Source organism: Dreissena polymorpha, chromosome 8 (assembly GCF_020536995.1).
Source record: "Dreissena polymorpha isolate Duluth1 chromosome 8, UMN_Dpol_1.0, whole genome shotgun sequence".
In the NCBI taxonomy this organism is placed as follows: Eukaryota; Metazoa; Mollusca; class Bivalvia; order Myida; family Dreissenidae; genus Dreissena; species Dreissena polymorpha.
In genome coordinates, this window is record NC_068362.1 from 40,469,889 (window position 1) to 40,496,537 (window position 26,649).

The 26,649-nt window shown below is 35.8% G+C and overlaps 1 protein-coding gene across 1 annotated transcript in view; it reads right to left on the reverse strand.

Moving 5' to 3' along the window:
• LOC127842029 (uncharacterized) overlaps positions 1-12,270 on the reverse strand; it is an 86,902-nt gene extending 74,632 nt beyond the window's left edge. The window contains exon 1 of the mRNA XM_052371346.1: positions 12,125-12,270. Within this exon, the coding sequence (XP_052227306.1) occupies positions 12,125-12,167 (43 nt within the window). The 5' untranslated portion in view covers positions 12,168-12,270. The remainder of the gene's footprint in view (positions 1-12,124) is intronic.
• Positions 12,271-26,649: the final 14,379 nt, after the last annotated feature.

Consider the following 26,649-nt stretch of genomic DNA (forward strand, 5'->3'; position numbering starts at 1 on the left):
AGACTACATTTTTTTTAGAGAATATTCTTGTTATATTTAAATGTTTTTAACAGTTTCAGCGATAATAAAACATTTTTTATGTTGTCTATCGTATCCCTGTAATAATTGTTAAACTCGTGGTCAACGTATTATTAATTGAGACATGTGAATATAAACAAGCGTAACCTAATACTAGTGCGTTATTCTCACCCGGACTCCCCTTTGTTTATCGCCAGCCGCAGAGTAATGAATGAGCTGAGCGAAAATACTACGTCACGCAGACGCAGCAGAAATGGACTATTTTAATCATTCATAAACAATCTCCTCTGCGACACGTACAATGCGATCATTGTTTATTGATTCTTTTCTATAAAACACCGTTCCAAAATATTGAATGTAACACGATATTAATATTATGTTTCCATTTGTGAATACACATAATTGGAGAACTCAAACCTCTTGCATAAATTATACAACTCTTTCTTGCGCAGATACGCAAGCGGGTATTGGGTTAATCATACCTAGGCCGTCTCGACCTGAATTTCACATCAAGCACTTTAGACGGTCGCTAAAGCGACCATCTAAAAACTACAAATTTCCCAATTGCTGTTAAAACAATTCCTCCAATTGAAGGTTCTAAAAAATGCTTATTTTCAAATATAAAATGCATAAGTAAATATAATATTAACAACTTGACAACATTTAGTTATCAATTTAAAAGTATTTGGAAGCCAAAAATCAAATACACATATTTACCAATATGAAGACTTCACAATGCGAATTTTCCCAGTTTGAGTTTTTTCGCGCACAATTTTCCCCATTGAACTGACACCAGTACTTTTCTGAATTGGGAAAAGAAATCGATGGAATGCTATATAGATCTGTAAGTTTAACACCCAAGGTGTTATAGTTTTTTAGTTAAACCTAATTAAATGACATTATAACTAATTTGAATACCTAAGTCTGTGACATCAAATTTGTGATAAAATTGTGCTGGGGCATTTTTTCGGCGTAAGCTGTATTAAGCCAGCTTTTCACCCTGACTTGACCTTTGTAAGTGTCCAATAATATACAAATAAAATTTCCCGCGGCTAGGTACGAATGAATACACTTCATTTATTCCATTGGCTGATTTGAGTATAACACCAGAACATTGGAAACATATCCGCGTCTTTGTAATACTGTTTTACTGCATGAAACAATTTTATCTCTGATGAAAAGGCTCAATAGATAGAACAGTTTTACAATCAATTTTCGACATAAATACAGTTTGTGCGTTCACCTTTTATTTTCAGAGAATTACCAGCGCAAAAGCGTTTATACTAAAGGCTATATTCTCATATTTAGTACTTTCTTGAATTGCATTTCAACCTGCGAGGTTTCGGGTCAATTCGCGGCCAGTGTGTGAAAGTCAGAGTTTATATACAGTTCATCACCGGAGTTCGCAGAAGGGGTTGCGATCTTTTCATTGAAATATTTTAGTCACAGCTGTTGCCTTGGTCGTGTACAGTTGGCGTAAACAAGCCGTCGTTTCAGCAGAGAATTGTTACCTAACTTTAATGCATCGCATTCCAATCCGCAAGATATCAAGGTCAGTTTGCGGTCAGTTCCAGAAATCTGTATATCGACAAAGCGACTAAACGAACTATTTACTTCATCAGACAAAAATAGCATAGATTCCATTGTTTTCCTTCATATAAACGCCGTCTCGTAAACTTTGTGCACTTGAAGTCTGTTTTGATCAGAAAGATACTAAAGAAAGATATTCGGCGATATTATTGTGGTATGTCAATCATCGATTTTTAATGTTTTCAACATTTGCATGATAAGGACCAATATTGATAAAATTAATTAGAAATATTTATCCATTTAGACCAGTTTATTAAGCATGAGCACAATAATTCACTATACTATAACTATGCAATTAAATAAGATTCGAGTATTGCCGGCTGACCTATATGCACTCGTTTATTTTCATGTTTCTTGTGTTTTTCTATTCTGTAAATATAGATATCTGAGTAATAATATCACATAAAGCAAAATAAGCCACGAAATCTGGCGCAACACCCCGTAATTGATTTGCTTGTGATGTAGCTAAGAACTGCGCAGAAAAAAGGCATCCGCTACTTTTTATCTCATAGAGATAACTTTTGATCGTTCATAAACATCGACCACAATCAACGCCGTATATCTTTTTTAAAGATATTTCTTGTTTATAATACAGTTGTGGTTCTTATTCTTGTAATTTTTACCCCTTTGTGTTATTTAGCATTGTCTTCATAAGTTAAGCCCCTTTTCAGGTTAACAAGTCTTTCAGCTCATTCAAACCCCTCTCCAAGAAAATATGGGTAAATGCATGTGCGTAAGGTGTCGTCCCAGATTTATATGTGCAGTCCACACTGGCTAAATGTGCAGTCCACACTGGCTAAATGTGCAGTCCACACTGGCTAAATGTGCAGTCCACACTGGCTAAATGTGCAGTCCACACTGGCTAAATGTGCAGTCCACACTGGCTAAATGTGCAGTCCACACTGGCTAATCATGAACAAAATCTTCTGCCCAAACTGGATTTTCCATAAGAAGAGACTTCCTTTGATTGAAAAATACCCAAAATGAACAGGCTTATCAGATATAACACTTTAAGCACACGCATTTAGCCCTGTTTTCTCAGGGCAAGGCCCATTTGCATATTTAGCCCAACATTCAGCCCTGCATGGTTTAACCTCATTTTGGTAACATTTGAACTGCATTTTAATGGTCTGAAAAAGAACCATCATTGAGTCATAATTAAACCCAAATAATTTTGTACAGGCAAGATGCCTGGTTACAGTATTATGTCTGATAAACCCCGCCAACCTCTAAGGGTCTGGAAAGTAACAAACATCAATAAAGCAACTTCACTGCACATAGAACCTTTTCGCTGTAAAAAAGTATTTCATTTAACTTAGAGCTATAGGACAAATTTCAATTTTACTTTTTATTTGATTGCCTAGAACTAAGATATTTTAATACATGATGTGCATGGATGTTGCGATTCAAAATATACAAAAAAGTTGTTTTGTCAGGGCTCAACATTAACGGTTGTCCTATTGCCCCTGGCAAGTAAAAGTTGGGTCCGGGCAAGTTATTTTATAATCTAGTTGTCCGCCCATGCAAGTGCAAAACAGAACAAAGGGAATTTAATTTAGACTTTCATTAGACTTTAATTGCAGTAATCATTCCCTTAAATGTTAAAAAAAAAAGGTTTTGTGGTGTATTATTTTGAATTTATTAAAAAATATGAGGTTTACAGTAAATGTGATATTTCATGTTTGGGCAAGCGGCTTTACTTTCAGGGCAAGTAGATTTTCTAAATACTTGCCCAGCAGGGCAAGTTGGTTTTTCGGTTAATGTTGAGCCCTGTTTGTGAAAAAATGTCAGTTAAAGCTTTTTCGCTTTCATCCCTCAAACATTTCTGTGTCAATAAACATTTTATATAACTCTGCATTCCTCCATAAAGATTCTGAGACAGTAACTCAACATTCAAAACCATATAACTCTGCAGGTCTCAATTCACATGTTGGCATGACCATACCTCAATATTATTGGGTGATATTTCAACATTTCTCAATCTTGACTGTGTTTTTTTTTCAAAATAATACTGTTTACAAAACAATTGTATGTGACATTAAATTTAAATAGCAAATCTGCAGCTGAATTAAACATATAAACAATATACATGAAATGTACAATGCAGAATTTTCTTCCCTGTTTTTCGATGCCACTTCTTACAAATAGTACCTCACTGATATAATTGAAATTTGAGTAAACTGCCTCATTTAAAAATGTCTTCAATACAACAAAACAAATTTAAATACTGAGGCTCAGTATTTAATTTTTGTAATGTTACAGTTTTGAAGACAATTAACTTTAAATGGACAGCTGACTAAAATTTCAATTAAATCATACATAAATATAGAAATATCCTGTACTGAGGACTAAATTTGGTTTTAGACTGCGGCCCTATAATCTATTTAAAACCTAGTTATGATCTACATGTGCATGATTATGCAAAGAATTGTAATAATTTTTTAATAACAAGGGCTGTTTGTAAAACATGCATGCCCCCTATATTGGCTCTCAGTTGTAGTAACAGCCATTTTGTAAATATGTTTTTTGTCACTGTGACCTTGACCTTTGACCTAGTGACTTGAAAATCAATAGGGGTCATATGCGAGTCATGATCAATGTACCTATGAAGTTTCATGATCCTAGCCATAAGCTTTCTTGAGTTATCCTCGGGAAACCATTTTACTATTTCGGGTCAATGTGACCTTGACCTTTGACCTAGTGACCTGAAAATCAATAAGGGTCATCTGCCAGTCATGATCAATGTACCTATCAAGTTTCATGATCCTAGACATAAGCGTTCTTGAGTTATCATCCGGAAACCATTTTACTATTTCGGGTCACCGTGACCTTGACCTTTGACCTAGTGACCTGAAAATTAATAGGGGTCATCTGCGAGTCATGATCAATCTACCTATCAAGTTTCATGATCCTAGGCCTTAGTGTTCTTGAGTTATCATCCGGAAACCATTTTACTATTTTGGGTCACCGTGACCTTGACCTTTGACCTAGTGACCTCAAAATCAATAGGGGTCATCTGCGAGTCATGATCAATATACCTATCAAGTTTCATTATCCTAAGCAAAAGCGTTCTTGAGTTATCATCCGGAAACCATTTTACTATTTTGGGTCACCGTGACCTTGACCTTTGACCTAGTGACCTCAAAATCAATAGGGTCTATCAAGTTTCATGATCCTAGGCATAAGCGTTCTTGAATTATCATCCAGAAACCATTTTACGATTTCGGGTCACAGTGACCTTGACCTTTGACCTAGTGACCTCAAAATCAATAGGGGTCATCTGCGAGTCATGATCAATGTACCTATGAAGTTTCATGATCCTAGGCCTAAGCATTCGTGAGTTATCATCCGCAAACCACCTGGTGGACGGACCGACAGACCGACAGACCGACCGACATGTGCAAAGCAATATACCCCCTCTTCTTCGAAGGGGGGCATAAAAATCCCCCCTTGATATAGTTAACCCTTTACCACATTATACGTATTTTGGTGCATTTGTAGTCCCTAAGAAAGTTACATTTAATTAAAGACCTTTCTTACATGTACTTGATTCAAGTTTTAAAGGCTTCATTTCCAACACTAAGATACTGATGAGCAGCATAAAACCTGAACAGACTGCGAGTTACTCGCAGGCTGTTCTGGTTTTATGCTGTTTGCACATAGCCATTTTCACTTTGCTTCTGAGTGGGAAAGAGTTAAAGCAATGTTTAACATCATTTTAATCTTGAACAATTTCAACTTTTCATACATCACCCTTCAATTCCTGAGGTACTACCCTTAATTTAAAAAAGGGAGTCTTTCACTAGACATACATTTATATTGAGGTGTATAATTGTTTTGAAGGGGGATTACTTTAAAAAATAAATAATTAATAAAATATTAAAATGTAAACTCTGTTATGTTAAAAAATGACTAAAACATACAAATACTTGCTCATTCCCTTAAAATATCAACATTATTATCATGTTCTATTTTGTAGGAGTTGCTTGCGCTGTGATATAGAGGCAGAAAATACAAATGTATTCTGAAATAGCAATGTGCACCTGTTAATAAAGGACAACACCTACCACCAAAACTCTATTTTCGATAAGAACTGACTTCCTAAATACAAATAAGAGCTGTGCTTGTGAAACACAATGCCCCCTACTGCGCCGCTTTGAAGCCATATATTTGACTTTTGACCTTGAAGGATGACCTTGACCTTTCACCTTTCAAAATGTGCAGCTCCATGAGATACACATGCATGCCAAATATTAAGTTGCTATCTTCAATATTGCAAAAGATATCGCAAAACTTTAACCAAGGTTAAAGTTTTGGGACAGAATGACAGACAGACAGGCCAAAAACAATATACCCCCGATCATTCGATCCGGGGGCTTAAAAATATCATGAAAAAAAAGTGTCGTTCCTGATAAGCCTGTGCGCACTGTGCAGACTGCAGGGGCTAATCTGGGACGTCACATAATGCACGAGAATTAAGACCCAAGTTCCCAGATTGAGGCTGATATGATAACCCTTTGCATGCTGGGAAATTTGTGTCTGCTAAAATGTTGTCTGCTGAATTTCTAAAATTAGCATTTTCTTCGATTTTTTTTCAAAGAATACTATCAGAATAGCAAACAGTTTGGATCCTGATGAGACGCCACGTTCTGTGGCGTCTCATCTGGATCCAAACTGTTTGCAAAGGCCTTCAAAATTCGGTTCTAGCACTGAAAGAGATAAATATGGACAGTGTTGACCCTGCATGAGTGTCTTCAATCATTTCTGGGACATTTCAATAATCTGCTCTGTTCATACAACAGATCAAGTTCCATATACCCATTAATCACTGACATAAACTGATAATTGCTTGAAGACACCGTATATGAGCATATCCAAGATCTGTCAAAACTTTTGTTTGCTCTACATAATGAACAATCTGAACCAATATGAACTGCATTTGGAGTCTTTTCATTAAATGTTCTATTTTAAAGGGACCTTTTCACGTTTTGGTAAATTGACAAAATTAAAAAAATAGTTTTAGATTTGAAATTGTTGTTGTAGTTATGATATTTGCGAGGATATAGTTATACTGAACATTTACCATGCTCTTAAATATCCACAATATGCATCTAATGACAATTAAAAATCCTGAAAATTATCAAGCATTACAAATGCGAAATGATTTAATTAAATGGTTGAGAGTTCTGTTTTAATCTTCATATTTTGACATTACCATGATTTCTAAAACCATTTATTCCTGGCGTCTAGAAAAAAGGCCTTGGCAAAACAGCGTAGACCCAGATGAGACGCAGCATGATGCGGTGTCCCATCAGGGTCTGCACTGTTTGCTCAAAAGAATTTCTGTAAGAAATATTCTAAATATAGAAATAAATATACTAGACATCCCTTATTTTAGAAATAAATTGATCCAATTTAGAAAGATGGGAAAGTCAACTAGGCATAAATGGGTTAAAACTAGTATAACATGATACATCATCCAGTATATCAGTACGGATGGCCAAGTGGTTTGAGCACTGGACTTGTACTGCAAGAGTCAGTGGTCAAACACTGAGTTGTGGATTACTTTTTTTCTTTCTTTAATATTATTTTTGTTTTATACTGGAACTATTTAGTTTAAATATTTGCATTAAAGAAATTATAGCATTTAATGAGAAACTTAACAAGAAATGTGTTTGTCAGAAATGCCCCCTACTGTGCCGCTTTGAAGCCATATATTTGACCTTTGACCGTGAAGGATGACCTTGACCTCTCACCACTCAAAATGTGCAGCTTCATGACATACACATGCATGCCAAATATGAAGTTGCTATCTTCAATATTGCAAAAGTTATGGCCAATGTTAAAATTTTCATATGGATGCACAGACTAACATACAAACGGACTGACAGACAGTTCAACTGCCATATGCCATCCTACCGGGGGCATAAAAACATGCCATAATCTGTGAAAAGTCACTTTAAGGGTTTGAACACCTTATGGTCAAACCATAATGCAAATAAGAAAGAAGACAGTCAATCCTTTATGGTTTTCTTATGTATAATAAAACATCTCACTATTAGACATGTGTTTTCAGCTATTTAGCTGAGAAAATCTTGAATATTAGGTTAGTGTGCTGTATTTTGGTACTTGAATTTAAACAGTGAGTCAAGGAAAGGTTACACAGCAGTGTTTTTTTTTATTCAAAATCGGGTATGATAATCGGCCCCATTCCCAATCGAAAAAATGTATATATTTTTCCCATATGGGAGCTAAAAATTCCCAATGGAAGGTTTCCAAAAAAAAAAATTTTTTTTTTTAGATCTCAATCCAAGTTTAGTCAAAACGCTGCAAATTTTCCCCATCCAAAGGGACCCGGCCCCATTCCCAAAAAGGTGAGAAAAACACAGCACAGCAAGGCCTGCCAAGTTTATCTGACACCCGAGTTTCCTTTTATAGATCATTTTTGCTGTAGTATAAAAATGATTTCTGATTTTTTACTGATGAATACATGTATCTACCCTTTATGTGCTGTGAAACACTATGCTTTATACAATAATAAGCACTTAAAAGACAATAACAATACTTGTGTCCAACAACTGGGCCATTTAGCAGAGCATTTTATAACAAGATTACCTTGATAACAAGTTCAATGTTTTTATGAGAAACATAATGAGAATGCAATGAACCATGACCACATGTGAAAAGAAAAGTCCTTCTATTTATCTTGTAAAATTAAATCAACTACCTGTGCTCTGTGAAAAGAGGGTTCAATGCATATGCATAAAGTCTAGTCCCAGATCAGCAGTTCAATGCATATGCATAAAGTCTAGTCCCAGATCAGAGGGTTCAATGCATATGCATAAAGTCTAGTCCCAGATCAGCAGTTCAATGCATGTGCATAAAGTCTAGTCCCAGATCAGCAGTTCAATGCATATGCATAAAGTCTAGTCCCAGATCAGAGGGTTCAATGCATGTGCATAAAGTCTAGCCCCAGATCAGCAGTTCAATGCATGTGCATAAAGTCTAGCCCCAGATCAGCAGTTCAATGCATGTGCATAAAGTCTAGTCCCAGATCAGCAGTTCAATGCATGTGCATAAAGTCTAGTCCCAGATCAGAGGGTTCAATGCATGTGCATAAAGTCTAGCCCCAGATCAGCAGTTCAATGCATATGCATAAAGTCTAGTCCCAGATCAGAGGGTTCAATGCATATGCATAAAGTCTAGCCCCAGATCAGAGGGTTCAATGCATATGCATAAAGTCTAGCCCCAGATCAGAGGGTTCAATGCATATGCATAAAGTCTAGTCCCAGATCAGCAGTTCAATGCATATGCATAAAGTCTAGCCCCAGATCAGCAGTTCAATGCATATGCATAAAGTCTAGTCCCAGATCAGAGGGTTCAATGCATATGCATAAAGTCTAGCCCCAGATCAGAGGGTTCAATGCATATGCATAAAGTCTAGCCCCAGATCAGCAGTTCAATGCATGTGCATAAAGTCTAGTCCCAGATCAGAGGGTTCAATGCATGTGCATAAAGTCTAGTCCCAGATCAGCAGTTCAATGCATGTGCATAAAGTCTAGCCCCAGATCAGAGGGTTCAATGCATATGCATAAAGTCTAGCCCCAGATCAGCAGTTCAATGCATGTGCATAAAGTCTAGTCCCAGATCAGCAGTTCAATGCATATGCATAAAGTCTAGCCCCAGATCAGCAGTTCAATGCATGTGCATAAAGTCTAGTCCCAGATCAGCAGTTCAATGCATATGCATAAAGTCTAGTCCCAGATCAGCAGTTCAATGCATGTGCATAAAGTCTAGTCCCAGATCAGCAGTCTGCACAGGCTGCACAACACTTTCCACTTTTATGAAAAGTTTGGTTTAGAGAAAATGCAGTTTAGGTGGGAAGTGTTGTCCCTAATTAGCATGTGCAGACTGCACGGCTAATCTGGGACGACACTTTACGCACATGCATATAACAGCCTTTTTACAGAGCATGGCCAAAATATATCCTTGGTCTACTGACTTCAACAACTAAGCTTAACACAGAACAGTATTATACCACAATTATCACCTGCTGATATAGTAACAACATTCCTTTTACATTGAATGTCAGGGGCCTTGCTACACTTTGGGGGATGGGGCCGGGGCTCTTAGAGGGGGGAATTTTGCGTTGTTTTCGGCAAAAAGGGGAATTATAGAAGATCTTTTCACCAACCATTCAACACTTAAAATTGCTATATTTTAATGTAATTTACACATAAATATGCATTTAATCAAAGGTTAATAGCACGATACCAGCTGGCAACATAGGTATAAAATAAAAAAAATAAAAAGTAAAAAATTTTTGGAGAGGGGAATTTTTAGCTGAAATAGGGGAAAAAAGTATACTATTTTAAGGGGGGAATGGGGCTTAATTTCCTCCCCAAAAACGGTCAAACGAGGGCCCTGAATGTGTTCCTTTTCTTATTTTACTGTTGCTCAAGCAGTATGCACCTATGTTTTTAAATGTTATGTAAGGCATGGGTTTTTTTTAAATAAATTTTACTCTGTGTGAATATTATTTCTTAGGAACAGTGAATACTGTATACCGGTTAAATGCAAATTATGATACTGGGGGTGGGGTAGCAAAGAATGCTGAGTGCCTGTGACCCAAAACTGTTCATTTTATGTTACAAATGTATTTTTGTAATATTCTGCCCATACTTGAAAGCATAATAAGAACATTTTTACTTTTTCATTAAAAGGGCTTTTTTTTTCATTTGGACTGCATTTTTAAACTGAGGTCATGCATGCATGGATACAGTTTCATTTGTTGAGGATTTTAATTTTCAAAAATCAAAACAAAAATTGAGCTATGAAGTAAAACTACTTTAAATTATGCATTTATATAGGCAATTGTGCCTATTAATCATGCAAAAGTAATCAAAACAACAGGTAAAACTGCTTATACTGCATTGTCGAAAAACAACAGTTTGTTTAGATCTCAATATTTTGTTCATCTGCCATCCATATAAGTTCAACCTTAGTAAATATAATACTGAAAACTCCTGTATTCTCAATTTTGAAGCATTTTTAGCAAAACAGCAACAACGTTAATTTCCAAATTTTAGTTACAAACTTTAAAGTGGCACATTTTCCAAATCCAAAAGGACATGGCCCCATTCCTTAAATGGTGAATAAAACACTGTTTCAACTTAACGTAATAGTGTGTTAGTGTGACACTACAAATTAAGCTGAGACTGTTTATATGATGTTCCCATGACATGTTTTCACTCAGTATTTAGTGTAATCCTCTTATCACAGGTCTTTCTTCAATGCGTTTTCTTAACAGAAATATTCTATCCCTGTATTGACATTTATTTCAAAATTATCACCACATTACTATCAGCATTATATAACTCTGATAATTATTATAATCCACTGCATTATGAAAATATTTGAGCCACGCTCTATGAAAAGGGGGTTTAATGCATGTGCTTTAAGTGACGTCCCAGATTAGCCTGTGCAGTCAGCACAGGCTTATCAGGGATGACACCTTCAGCCATAAACTGTATTTTTGCTAGTACTAAGAGATTATCTGTAAAAGAAAAATACCATAAAAGCGGAAAGTGTGTGCATTAGACCCCTTTTCACAGAGCACGGCCCATTTATTTCATATGATCAGTGTTGGGTAAAGAAGCAGGTATAAAAGGGGTTAATCTATCAAAACCAACCAATTTTCTTTTTTTTAATGCTTTTCAGGCCTTTCTTTACATTTCTGAAGGAATCGAAGTAAAACTGCAGCAAATAGCAGATATAATAACATCATAATGAAACAAAAAACAACACCATTAAAAAAAATTGAGTCCAAGGTCAGTCTCATTAGTTTTACCCATGTAGCAAAATTAAAATATTGAACTTTTCTATTTGAAACTATTTTATATCACTGATATTTCCAGCAAAACTCAGGAAAGTAAAAAATCAAAAATATTATAAAATTAATGAGACAATAGTGCTGATGGTGCTAATTAATACCTGTTATTATGATCAACAATTACTGATGATGATGACACATTTTGTATTACTCCTCAATGCACATTCTTATTACTTCAAACATTATATTTATGGTTTTAAAATTATATGTTAAATGCAATATTTAACTTCTTGTTGCCCATCATTTATAACCAAAATAAATCATTAAATGATAAATGCAAATAAAGGTAAATAATGCAATGCGTATTTGCCTATAATGGTCTTAATATAACAAATTTTGTAAGCTTGAAGAATGAGGTTGATTTAAGAACATCATCGTAATCTTATACAAAAAGTGAATGTAAATATTAAACTATATTTTCACTCAACCCAGTCTGGGTTAATTGAGATTTGGTAATATTTGTTGTACGCATATGTATGATCAACGTTATCATCCACCCTGAACATGTCATATGTAAACCTGGTTTATATTATTATATAATAGTCATTTCACAAATATAATGTAAGACATAAATAGTAATGAAATTTATATACATGGTAAATATAAGTCCATTTTAAATGTTACCTTCTAACTTATCCATTGGTTGTTTACATTCCTTATATACCATCGTGCCTGCTTAAAACAAACATATTAATATTGACAATCATGCACCAAGTTTGACAAGTTCGTCATAAAGCACAAATATAGCACACAACACAAAAATAGCGATCAGCTGTTTACCTGCCTGATCAAAGGGAGCCGATTTGTGTATACTGTATCCTGGGGGCGGGGCTGTGCCTTTAAACCAATCAGAATCTTTATGTTGACACAGTTGACAAGTCTACTTTCGTTTTCGCTGTACACGTTATTAATAAATGGTCAACTATTAATATACGTGTTTTAAAATTAAAACTATTGAAATAGTAAGCTTACTCGACAGCATTTTACACAGATACACAATGAAATACAACTTAGTTATTGGTGTTTACGAATATCAATGAATCAAGACAACAAAGTTAGTTAACGTATCATGTCTGCATTTTTAGACTGGTTTGATATAATAGGTTACACTCCGTTAATATCTTATATGCTAATACACATTCGATTTCACATGTCAATATTATAAGCGCATTCGCTGAGTAGTGATGCTTAAACGAAATAAGCTATGTGCGGTGGTTCGGTTGTCCGGTCGTCAGTTCCACCCTTCTCTTCCTATGTAGTCTACCACCTTAAAGGGATCTTTTCACGCTTTGGTAAATTGACAAAATTGAAAAAAGTTGTTTCAGATTCGTAAGTTTTCGTTTTAGTTATGATATTTGTGAGGAAACAATAATACTGAACATTAACCATGCTCTAATATAGCCATTATATGCATCTTTTGACGATTTTAAAACCTAAAAATTATAAAGCGTTGCAACGCGAAACGATTGAATAATTTGGAGAGTTCTGTTTTTGTCGTTAAATTTTGTGAAACTACGAAGATTGCGTATATAAGGTATAAAATACGTCACGAATGTGTACTCGGCGGAATAGCTCAGTAGGCTAAAGCGTTTTTACTTCAGGACTCTGGCAGGACTCCAGGGGTCACTGGTTCGAAACCTGCTCCGGGCAATGTTCTTTTCCTTTTTTTAATTTTTTTTCTTGATTTTTTACTGGAGCTTTTATGATCCAATGTTTACATTTATCAATATAAAGCATTTAATGAATAAGTTAAAAAAATGCAAAAATCTGTGAAAAGGCCCCTTTAAACAGCATATGAGTCTTGTTTTGAGAAAACATAGCCTGTGCAGTCCGCACAGGCTAATCAGGGACGACACTTTCCGCCTTAACTTGATTTTCGGTAAGGAGGGACTTCCTTGAAACTAAAAATACCATAAAAGCGGAAAGTGTCGTCCCTGATTAGCCTGTGCGGACTGCACAGGCTATTCTGGGACGACACTTAACGCACATGCATCATGCCCAGTTTTCTCAGAACGCGGCTCATATATTCTCTTCCGTTGTATCACTTTAATTTATCACTACCGGTTTGTGTTATCTATCACATGGATGAAAGCTGAAATAAAGTTTGACAATAAACAATAATACAACTACACTAATGATATAATGGCAAATGTACTTTTAATTTTTATTTAATTTTTCAGCGTTAATGTATATGAATAAGAAATAATCATAATACAGATCTAAAATTATGATGGGGCCGCGTTCGTGTCGTATCGCTTACCTATAAATACTGTATAGGGAAAAAATGTAGATTTAATTTGTTGTTCTCACGTCGTCGTATGAGCATACTACAGAGAGGAATATCATTCGAATAAAAAGGAAAATGAAATATCTATACACCTACACAACAAAACAAAGTAAAGGTTTCGGACGAAAACATTTTGCGTTTCGGAAATAAACAAGTCTTGATCAGGTACGTAAGCTTTTGCATACACACAAACACGTGAAAATATACATACAGCATTTGTTCATACAAGTGATGAAGCTTCTATAAAAACTACATGCAATGATTTTAATAACTTTACGAGTGTGGTTTTGTGTTAAAAGAAGTTAAATAATTCGTTTTCTTAATTAAAATTTGCTTTAACCAAAAATGAATAAAATAAACAGTTTAAACTGTTTATTTATAAGATCTTTGCTCTAACGGTAGTCGTGGCATCGTTGATGAAGTAAATTAATTGGACTGATAATATTAAATAGAGCAAATACGACGCTCATAACAGGTCATGATTTCATCAACAAAAACGGTGACAATTTAGACACAATTGATGTTTCTATGCGCTTTATTTAGACGAGCAATCGATTGACTTGCGTCAATTACGTAAACGCTAATACCCCCACTTGTCAAAAGTTAAATGTTCGCGAGTAAAACATAACGATGGTGCCGATTATCAAACTTAACCCCTGTTTGTAACAACAAAGATACGCGTTGATTGCTTTATTATTGTGTTTATTGGCATGTTATTGATTCCAGGTTAATCTATTGCATCAAGGTGAATATAATAAGGTCACTGATGATTTTAATAACTTAACGAGTACATAAATGATAAAATATTTCTTGATACGTTTACTTAATATACACACTCAGCTACATATTTGCAATGTTTCTAATAGTAAATCAATGCCCGTGTTCATCCATCCGTCTGTCTATCTGTCTGAAAAACCTTAAAGGGATCTTTTCACGCTTTGGTAAATTGACAAAATTGAAAAAAGTTGTTTCAGATTCGCAAATTTTCGTTTTAGTTATGATATTTGTGAGGAAACAGTAATACTGAACATTTACCATGGTCTAATAGAGCCATTATATGCATCTTTTGACGATTTTAAAACCTAAAAATTATAAAGCGTTGCAACGCGAAACGATTGAATAATTTGGAGAGTTCTGTTTTTGTCGTTAAATTTTGTGAAACTACGAAGATTGCTTATATCAGGTATAAAATACGTTCACCATGTGTACTCGGCGGAATAGCTCAGTAGGCTGAAGCGTTTTTACTTCAGGACTCTGGCAGGACTCCAGGGGTCACTGGTTCGAAACCTGGTCCGGACAATGTTCTTTTCCTTTTTTAAATTTTATTCTTGATTTTTAACTGGAGCTTTTACGATCCAATGTTTACATTTATCGATATAAAGCATTTAATGAATAAGTTAAAAAATGCCAAAATCTGTGAAAAGGCCCCTTTAAATAGCATTGCAACGTTCTGAAATAAATATATATCCACCAATTTCTAAGAAAGATCTGATGATGATTATATCAAACTTTGTATACGCATGAAAGACAAAGTGAAGATCGTGCATTACCGGTACCTTTGGTTTTTCACCAAATGTCAATGGTGAGCGGTCCCTTAACTAAAAATAGAACAAAACGTAATATGGTAATTAATTATCGGTACTCAAAAATGTCATGTACGTTACATAATTTCACATGCCCATGACATTTTCTATACACATTAGGCTTTATGTTTGCCTTTTGTTTGTCTGTCAATCTCTTTTTAGGGTTATCTATCCGTCCGTCTGTCTGTCTGCAAAGTAGGAATAATAAAAAGCATGCAGGTCAGGGTATGCATGAAGGATTTTTAAGTTACTTAAAGTGTATTATCCACCCTGTTTACAGTATATTTTTAAGTGTATTGTACACACTGATGTTAGTAGCCATTCGAATAGTCAGAAGCGCAACCCATCGTCGGTTACCCACGACTAATTCATTCCGTTACTCTCCAGCTAATGCTGGAGAGTAACGGAATGAATTAGTCGTGGGTAACCGACGATGAAGCGCAACCGCGCATTTTGGCAAATTGCGGTCCGATCATCAGGAATGAATGATTTTATGGATAGCTTGCACCGTGTGTACTCAAATGATGACATGTACAATTTTAGCTCAAAATCTTAACTCATAAGTGAGATATTCAAGTTTGAAAAGTGTTGCGTTAGAAAAGTGTCCAATTCTCTTGCAGGTAGCCTGCAATTGCCACAATGCGCGGCTGCGTTCCTAAATATTCATATGAGCCATGCAATTTTAGAATTTATTTTAAGCTTTCCTGGTGTTATAATCCACGTAAAACGATGAAATTGATTTTTTTTATTTTAATAATTATATCGCGTTTCACTATTTCCACGTGCAAACATATGAAACTATATACTCCCCACGTGCTAAAGCGTCCGATTGTCGGACTACGGATGGATGATTTTATCGTCAGCTTGTTAAGAATGTAGTTAAAATGATAACATTCAGGCCCGTAGCCAGAGTTTTGAAAAATGGGGTGCGAATTTTCCCATCAACAATTGTTATTGAGCAACGAAGTGGCGAAGCGGTAGGTGGGGGGTCACCCTCCTGCAATCGGGGGTTTGGAGGTCCTTCCTCTAGACAATTTTGAAAATAAAAAGTAAAATCCTGCAATTTGATGGCTTTGTATCTGAATTTAGAGACTGTAGTTATACAGCATTTTTATATGAAAATTCACATTCATTGACTATACTCAATAACTGAACGACATGAAAATGATATAACAAACATGTATTCCCCACTGCCGTTTTTCAATAACCAACTTTTATATCAGTCACGGAAATACATTATTTTATACCCGAAGCTAGTATGCGCGATCACATTTTGTTTACATATGCAACAACACATTGATAGAATATAAAATCAACAATAAAAGCGGATACAATATCATTATTTATTGAAATCTTGATAACATTGGTGTATTTTACCATTCCAAAATTCTAATATTCTTAAATCAAGCAAATTAAAAGAAAAACAAATAGTGTTTTGTACAACAATCACTGATTAACAAAACTGGGTCTTCGCTAATCAGCATCAATACTAAACAGAAATAAAAATGTCATAACTGGTAACTTGTATTTTTTAAAATTATTTTTAACAAATTACTTATCATTTTCCAAACGAATTTCAGAATACAACAATTAAGGTTTCATTAAGACCATTTAACCACAAACTACTGGTTCTATCGTCTCAAAGCCCATATAAATGTATCACAGAACGTTGAAGAAAAAATATCGACTTTTTTCCCCGTATGTTCATGATCCGTCACAGTTAATGCACATTTAACGTTTACGTCCATCTGATATCTGTTATAACGTTTTAAATTCATTATAAAAACTGTTTCAGAGTATGGCATATTTACTAATGTCAAGTTTGACATAATTAAAACATTGTGAGCAGTTCTGTATGTAGAGCAGAACAGATGCCATTAGGTGTTGGTAAACTACAAAAAAAGCTACATTGCTTTGTAGAAATGATTTATTTTCTTGCCAAAGAACAACAACAAATTATCCTGTCTTGAACATAGCTGATATTTTTTGTCTGAAAACCCTTAAGGTTATCCGAAAATGATTGTACGGGGATATAACAAAAAGACAACGCAGTCTGTCGAAAATTCTGTATACAATCGTTAATTGTTATAAAACGTGGTATAATGCAAAATTATTAACCAGTGACGCATTAGTCTTCGGAAATAGTCGACGGGTGTCTTTTGATTTCCGCCATTTTCGGAAGCTGGCATAACATTCCGTTAATAATGATCTAAAATGGTCTCTCTTTCTTGTCGGTAGCATATTGAATTCAACATTATTGTAACGCTTAAATACGAAGACTCAATGGATTCCGGGAAAATTTAAATAATCGCTTTTGCGTCGAATAAAGTTGGGTGCATCTTTAATATAGTTCAAATATTTTTTTACTCGTCAAAAAACATTGGGTGCGAACGCACCCAACGCATCCCCCCCCCCCCCCCCTGGCTACGGGTATGACATTTTAGATTTTGAATAATTATCTTAACTCATAACTGAGATATTAAAGTTTGAACAATGCTGCGTTTAAAAAGTATCCAAGTGTACGTTGCAGAGACTTTCAAAGTTGGCGCAACGGAAGAGAGGGTGGTTAATCACACTGTAGGACAGTTTTTTTCAATCTAATATTGTCTAAGGAAATTATTGAGTGTTTATATTTCATAGTTTTACACTTGATTTGTTTCAAAGACTTTGATTCATTAATAGAGTAACGATCAACTAACTTTCGGCGTTGAAATCTTTCAACGTGTTTACAGTAACTCTGCTTTTTGATTTTCGGAATGGAGTTAAAAAATCATGGTATGACAATACTGGCACCAGCCCCTCAACAACCTTAGAGAAGAAAGTTAACCGCTTCGCCTTCCTTCTTTCTTGGAGTGCAGGGTTTTTCATGTATTTTAAAGTACTTGTGACGCAGCCTGGTGTTCTTTTAGAGTAGTCGCCGGTAATGAATCTCGCTGCCTGCTTCTGCATTTTTTTTAATTTCGTTTGTTAGTGTGGGTCCAAGACGATGGAGCTGTAATCTAAAATAGACCTTACCAAGACAAGATAAGCAGTTGCACGACAGGGTATAGGGCAGTATTTTAGATTTCGCCCGAGGAAGCCGAGGGTGGAGTTCGGTCTTTACGTGAGTTTGTTAATGTGAGAGCTCCAAGATAGGACTTCGGATAGTGTTACCACGAGATATGGATTTTCCGGAACATGTTGAAGGAAATGTTTTTCAAGCTGGTAGTTTTTTGTCTCATACATGTCTCACATTGTGCTTCAAAACGCCAGAAAACATAAACGGGGATTAAACGGGAGCCGTACGACTAGCCTATATTGGCTAGTCGTACGGATCTGTACGTATAGCCTTTCCAATAGGGAATGACTAACCGTACGGTTGTTATAACAAATAAATATATTGATTGATCTACGTGCAGATTTCTTTGCCATGCGTCTTGAGAAAACGTGCTAATAAATGTACTTAAATTGTGTGCTACCACGCAGGCTGATTAGATGATAATTGTTTTTCGCTACATGAACCTCCCACAAGTTTATCAGTCCATTTGTTTTAGCTACTTAGATAGTGAAATTCCAAAAAAATTAGCCTTTAGACTAGCTCGTGTAGTCGTCGACACGGAATTTGCTGTAGTCGTCGTCACGGAATTTGCTGTCTGGTTTATGTTTAGTCGTGGTTGGAAATCCGATTCGTGCATAGTATACAAATGGTGTAAAAAAGGGAGATATGAAAATGTAAATTTATTTCGCCAAACAACAATTACAGCAATCAATATAAATCACAGTTATGGAGTAAATAAATACGCATTGTACTTGCAAATATCAAATGTATACATTAAATATATAGTAAATAATCTTAACTAAGTCCATGAAAATTGCGGCATCACAACGAGAAAAGTTTATAACGAATAAAATAAATAGAAACTTTACGTGAAACATCTAGTTTTAAAATCTTTAGTAAAGTACAACTTTCTCTACATCGAGAATATGCATCGTGTTAGCTTTAAGTCGTAAATACGTATTCAGACTTGATAAGACAACCTATACCCTTTATCTAGAACATTCTAGAACAAACTGCAGAACCATAACTTCGTTCTAGCACGGACTTTAGATAATATACGCTCCGTGGTTCTAGGAGTATCCGATATTGCTGCATAATGGTAATCGAACCAGCCGAGGCACAGGTCGCAACACACACATCTAGTTTCTAACACCTCATTGCAAACTTTTCATGTAATGGACATTAATTTTACACTGTCAAGAACATGTAACAAAGCAATCCATGCGTACGGTTCAAAATATTTCTAGATACAGTCAATGCATGTTTCAGTGGCAGACATATCAATACGCTCAGGACAACATTCGACCTCCGGCTAGGCCTCTTCGATTATTAGTGTTTCGTCCAAAGTTATGCACCGTTCGGCAACAGCATCATCAACATTTTTGTCAACGACCTGTTTGATTTTCTGATTGTTACTTTCAAGTCGAGTGTTGGTTATGTTACCCAAGGAACATGAAGTAGCCAAACCGATGACTCACTGGTCCTTGATGGGATCCAAAGACTGACGGAAATATTCAGTTGCTTGATGATTCTGTGTCTCCATCAGTAGCGCCTTGTTGGATTCATACTGCTCCAGTGAGTATGCAAGAATGTAGAATCTCCAATATATTGTCTCTTTGGCGTTTATTCACACCGATTTTCTTACTTGTTTCTTTGTGGTAAGTTCTAAGCACATGAAACAAGCAGATTTTGAGCTTTGCTTGGGGCAGCTCTATCTTAAATACCTCTCTCTCTACAAAATCTTTGTCCGACATGACCGTTTGTACTTTATCCCAGCTTGGGTTCTGTTCTTTTAATAGTCTAACCATTTCTGTCATTATTTCTTCTGTCTCGTCTGCAACTAACCACATTCCATTCCTTGATATACGTTTGTAAAACTGTACACAATTTGAACGCTGGTATAGTTCAATTTTGCGTATTAATGGATAAGTGGATAATTTTTCCCCAGCGGTTAAAGATATGGTCATTTTAAGAGAACTGATAGATTGCTTGTATGAAACAATCTATTTATTAATTGTCTAAAAGATAATTAAATTATTTGTTTAACTCAAATACTAAGACTTACCATTGACGGCTGCTGTCATTGAATTTCATAATATCGATTCCGCAACTCATTAAAAACAGTTTTTCACACCTTACTAAGGAACGTCGACTAATTAAATAATCAAATTAGAAACCGTATTACATGAAAAGAAGCCGAAACAGATGAAGAATTGGTGTACTTTTAAGAGCTTAAACAAACTAATTACTGAATAACAGCACTGAATGACAATTCTATACTTTATAAGCCATACAGCTAGACAATCCCCATAGGAAAGGCTTTATGTACAGTGCCGTACGACTAGCCAATACAGGCTAGCAATACTGGGCCGTATGACTAGCCAATAAAGGCTAGTCGTACGGGGACATACGGCTAGCCACTGCCTATAAAGTAACTACGTTTGTACTCATGATTGTGATTTATAAATTTCTTGTGTACCGGTACTCATTGAAAATTTCACTTCTTTGCGAGAAGCATTCGTAACAAAACCTGCTCTGCACCACACATGTCATTTCAGACTGAAAGAAGAAACAAAAGAGTCCCCTCCGAATGGCATCGTGAAGACGCGAAAGGACTTGTGCATTGAATCAAAACACTTTAACAAGAGCGCCTGAAACGCCAAAAGTCGCTCACCTGAGATGAAAAGAAATGACCTGTTTTTTGCACAGGAGGGAAGCCCATAGTATTTTTTTTATTTATGCTATAATAGAAACAAGGAGTGCAACTTCATTTGCTGACAAACTACACCATCTTAACTGAAAACCATGTTACTCGAACAATTTTTAACGAATCAACTACGCACCGGTTGTTTTCGAAAGCTTATAAAATAATTTATCAGGAAAAATTAACATCAGTACCATTGATCCAGCAGTATTTCTCTATCAGCCCTCAAAAGTTGACCCATTTTCAAAATCGAGTTTGGTCGGACACCGTAGTGTCCACATAGAGATTTTCCATGTCGATCACAAAAAAAAGCTATAACTCAATAACCAAGTCATTAAACGTTAGATAAACGGCACCTGTATGCACATTAAACATTTTTCAATCGGTTACAATACCCATTATTATGTTATCGAAAAAGTATGGTTAACACCATTTTATCACGTCTTTCGATCCGCGAGTACAAAATCTAAACAGAAAAATTCTATTTTGGCTCTGGGAAACCCTTTGATGACGTCAGAGATTTTGTAAACACAAAAAACGATTGGTCGGTTTTCATCAATTTCTCACTCACCTTTTTACGGAGATCCTCGGGAAATTCAGCCCAACCAATAAAAAGAACGCATGCGAACGCATTGCTTTAACGAATGACGTCAGAGGATTCCCACAATTCCTTCACAAATTAAACCACTAGGTTGTTTACTTACACGTGGGAGTGAAAAACACCTTTGATGGTGTGCGAATGACTATAAAATGTATTGTTATTGATTCATAAATGTTTATTGAACAGGAAACAACCGTTTAAATGACGAACAGTCATGTAATCTTTGTGTTTCTGCTGTTTAAAACGATCGGAAAATGAAGCTTTATTGGACACTACGGTGTCCGACCAAAATGTTTTCCGTGATTGTCAACTTCCGAGGGCTGGTATCGAAATACTGCTGGATCAATGGCACTGATGTTAATTTTTCCTGATAAATTATTTTATTAGCTTTCGAAAACAACCGGTATGTAGTTGATTCGCTATTTTTTTTTTTTAGAGTTATATGGTTTACAGTAAAGATGGTGTATATTTTCGGCAAACGAAGTTGCACTCCTTGTTTCTTTTATAGCATATATATACAAAAAAATAATAATACTATGGACTTCCCTCCTGTGTTTTTTTTTGCAGCCCAAGATATCAATGGAACAAATGTTTTAACCAAGTTTCATGAAGAATTAACTACAAATGGCCCCCCTGGCGGCCATGTTTTTCAACAGACCTGAACCATATCATTGGGACAAATCTTCTGACAAAGTTTCATGAAGATCCGACAATAAATGTGGCCGCTACAGTGTTTACAAGGCAAATATTCATGTCGCACAACGGAAGACAAACAATTGACAAAAATGTGATCCCAAAAGTTCACCATGAGCAAAAACTATTATGCTCATAAAGATTGTCACCATGTTTGAAGATATTATTTAAACTAATTGAGTAAACTAAATCAAGATAACAACATTTGCACTCAGCAAGTGTCATTCAGATTGAACTAAAATGTGACTAAAAGTATTCACAATGTTTCACTATAAACAACAGTAGACATACCCCCCCCCCCTGAAAGCCTTGTTTATAAACAAATATGAACAATTTTCAGACTCACCTTGCAATTATATTTCCAATTTAAAAATCAATAAATCCGTTTTAAAATACAAATCTTTGATAATGGGGGTTATTGTATTAAACAATAAAACCCAGTTTATTTTAGCAGAAATGTGGACCCTTCAAGGGAGAGTATCTTGAGCATACTGTTGATGAATAAAGAATTCTCTCAAATTCCTGAGTAAGAGTTACTGCCCATTCTAGATCACTTCCTTTCTAGCATTTGATTCCAAGGCTTAAACCTAAAGAAAAAAATCGAAATTAAACAAGGGCTGTTTGTAAAACATGCATGCCCCCCTATATTGGCTATAAGTTGTAGTAGCAGCCATTGTGTGAATACGTTTTTTGTCACTGAATACTTTTTTTGTCACTGTGAATGGTGGTGATGGTGGTGGTGGTGGTGGTGGTGTTGGTGGTAGAAGTAGTAGAAGTAGTAGAAGTAGTAGTAGTTGTAGTTGTAGTAGTAGTAGAAGTAGTAGTAGTAGTAGTAGAAGTAGTAGTAGTAGTAGTAGTAGTAATAGAGTAGTAGTAGTAGTAGGTGGTGGTGGTGGTAGCAAAAGAAATAGTAGTAGTAGTAGTAGTAGTAGTAGTAGATGTAGTAGTAGTAGTAGAAGTAGTAGTAGTAGTAGTAGTAGTAGTAGTAGTAGTAGTAGTAGTAGTAGTAGTAGAGCAGTAGTAGAAGTAGTAGTAGTAGTAGTAGTAGTAGTAGTAATAGCAGTAGTAGTAGTAGTAGTAGTTGTAGTAGTAGTAGTAGTAGTAGTAGTAGTAGTAGTAGTAGTAGTAGTAGTAGTAGTAGAGAAGTAGTAGTAGTAGTAGTAGTAATAGCAGTAGTTGTAGTAGTAGTAGTAGTAGTAGAAGTAGTAGTAGTAGTAGTAGTAGTAGTAGTAGTAGTAGTAGTAGTAGTAGTAGTAGTAGTAGCAGCAGCAGCAGCAGCAGCAGCAGTAGTAGCAGTAGTAGTAGTAGTAGTAGTAGTATGCATTACAAAAATGCAGTTAGCCTTACATTTGGTAAAATTTAAATATATTACAAGGGAGGCAAATCTGTAACAATAAATTTAAACTTATTGCATTTGTTTCCCCTGTAGTGTATTACCTCCCCTGTCCTGCTTATATTTATATTAATCAACAAAATTAAACATTAACACAATATTTAATATACAAAATATACAAACATTTCTCATATTCTGATAATATTTTTACTGATCCACTGTATTTTACTAAAAGGATGATGTTTGATTGGACTGATAATTATAGATTTAGGATTACAGACCAGTTGCTTCAGTAATATTGTACAGAGTGTGCCCTGTTGGCCGCGTATGCATTCTAAAATTATCATTCAAAAAAAAAAATTTACTATTTCGAGTCACCGTGACCTTGACCTTTGACCTAGTGACCTCAAAATCAATAGGGGTCATCTGCTAGTCATGATCAATATGTACCTATGAAGTTTCATGATCCTAGGCACAAGCGTTCTTGAGTTATCGTCTGACAACCACCTGGTGGACGGACAGACCGATAGACCGACCGACAGACCGACATGAGCAAAGCAATATACCCCCTCTTCTTCGAAGGGGGGCATAAAAATCTACATTAATCTGCAAAGATTTCTTAGTTATATAACAAAAGCATCATAAAATGTCTGGAAGAGGTAAACCAGCAGGAAGGAAGAGGAAAGCTCAGACAAAACTGCCAGAAAATCAGGAAACTAGAGTGTTCAGTCAAGCTTTTTTACCATATAAATATATGGAAACACCCCCCCTCCCTGGTGGCCATGTTTTATTTACAGATCCGAACCATTTTCGAACTCAACTGTCGTATGCAGGAAATAAATGTTCTGACAAAATTTCATGAAGATTTGGCAAAAAATGTGTCTTCTAGACTGTTCACATGTTTTCACTATATACTTATAGAGAAAACTGCCCCGCCCCCTGGCAGCCATGTTTTATTCACCGATCTGGACCATTTTTGAACTCCGAGATATCAATGAAACCAATGTTTTGACCAAGTTTCATGATGATTGGGCAAAAATTGTGACTTCTAGAGTGTTCAAAAGGTTTCTCTATAGCCATATAAGGAATACTGCCCCGCCCCCTGGCGGCCTTGTTTTTCAACGGACCAGAACCATTTTTTAACTCAACCAACATATCATTTAGACAAACATTTTGACAAAGTTACATGAAGATTAGGCATCAAATGTGACTTCTACAGTGTTCACAAGGTTTTTCTTTTTTTTGACCTAGTGACCTAGTTTTTGACCAACTTTATTCCGCCATATTGATTCGCTTCCGCTTCCGTCATTATCTCTGAACTCCTAGTTTGGTTTTCTTAATCACTTCGAAAGCCCCTTCTTCTGCCTATCCTGACGTATGAAATGTGTTGTAGTCTATTCTTTTTGTGTTCCTTTTTGATCGATTGCTCATTATTAATTGTAATCAACACAAGTCAAATAACATTTTCGACTATCTTTGCCAGGGGAAGCAACTTTTTAAACTAGTGACCTGAAAATCAATAGGGGTCATCTGCGGGTCACGATCAATGTACCTATGAAGTGTCATGATCCTAGGCAAAAGCGTTCTTGAGTTATCATCCGAAAATCATTTTACTATTTCGGGTCACCGTGACCTTGACCTTGTGACATCAAAATCAATAGGGGTCATCTGCAAGTCATGATCAATGTAGCTATGAAGTTTCATGATCCTAGGCGTATGCGTTCTTGAGTTATCATCCGAAAACCATTTTACTATTTTGGGTCACCGTGACCTTGACCTTTGACCTAGTGACCTCAAAATCAATAGGGGTCATCTGCCAGTCATGATCAATCTACCCATGAAGTTTCATGATCCTAGGCGTTTGCGTTCTTGAGTTATCATTCAAAAACCATTTTACTATTTCTGGTCACCGTGACCTTGACCTAGTGACCTCAAAATCAATAGGGGTCATCAGCGAGTCATGATCAATGTACCTATGAAGTTTCATGATCCTAGGCCCAAGCGTTCTTGAGTTATCGTCTGACAACCACCTGGTGGACGAACCGACAGACCGACCGACATGAGCAAAGCAATATACCCCCTCTTCTTCGAAGGGGGGCATAATTATGTGGTAACACTACACTATATTTTCATACCATCATTCTTTCCACTGTTTATAAAATTACTACTATACACAAGTAAACAAAACACGAGACAGAAAACTGTTTATATCTTGCGATGACGTTGATTTGTACTTTGTTTTTACTACATTTTTACTGTAATAAATGTTCGATATAGAGATACTGATTGACAACTGACAGAAATCTCTACTTGACAAAAGAATCCTGTCCACAATATTCTTTCAAATAAACCGAAGTCACAAACGATAACAATGACTAAGAACACTAATAAAATTATTTTCTAGTTAATTTTAAACAACGCTGTGTGTTTGTCTATTACAAAAACAAGTATGAAACATTCTTCGCGGATCTCGTGCACACCTGAGATACCAAATTGACCAATCAGATAAAGGATGAGTTCATATCAACATTCTAAAAATAGAATCTCGCACAGCATGAACTTTTGTCATGAAAATTAAACATTTTAATCCTATTAAAATTAGCCAAGCACGACCCAGTTTCAAACGCGGTCAAGGTATCAATGGGACAAATGTTCTGACCAAGTTTCATGAAGATCGGACAATAAATGTGGCCTCTAGAGTGTTCACAAGGCAAAATGTTGACGCAGCATGACGCATGACATACAAAAGGCGATCACAAAAGCTCACCATGAGCACGTTGTGCTCAGGTGAGCTAAAAACAAAAGGCTGTCCGCTTAGCGTCCTGAATTCCAGCAAGTAACAAACACATACCAGCGGGGATCTATCATTGGCAACACACCAAATTAGAAAACATATAAACAAAAGAAAATA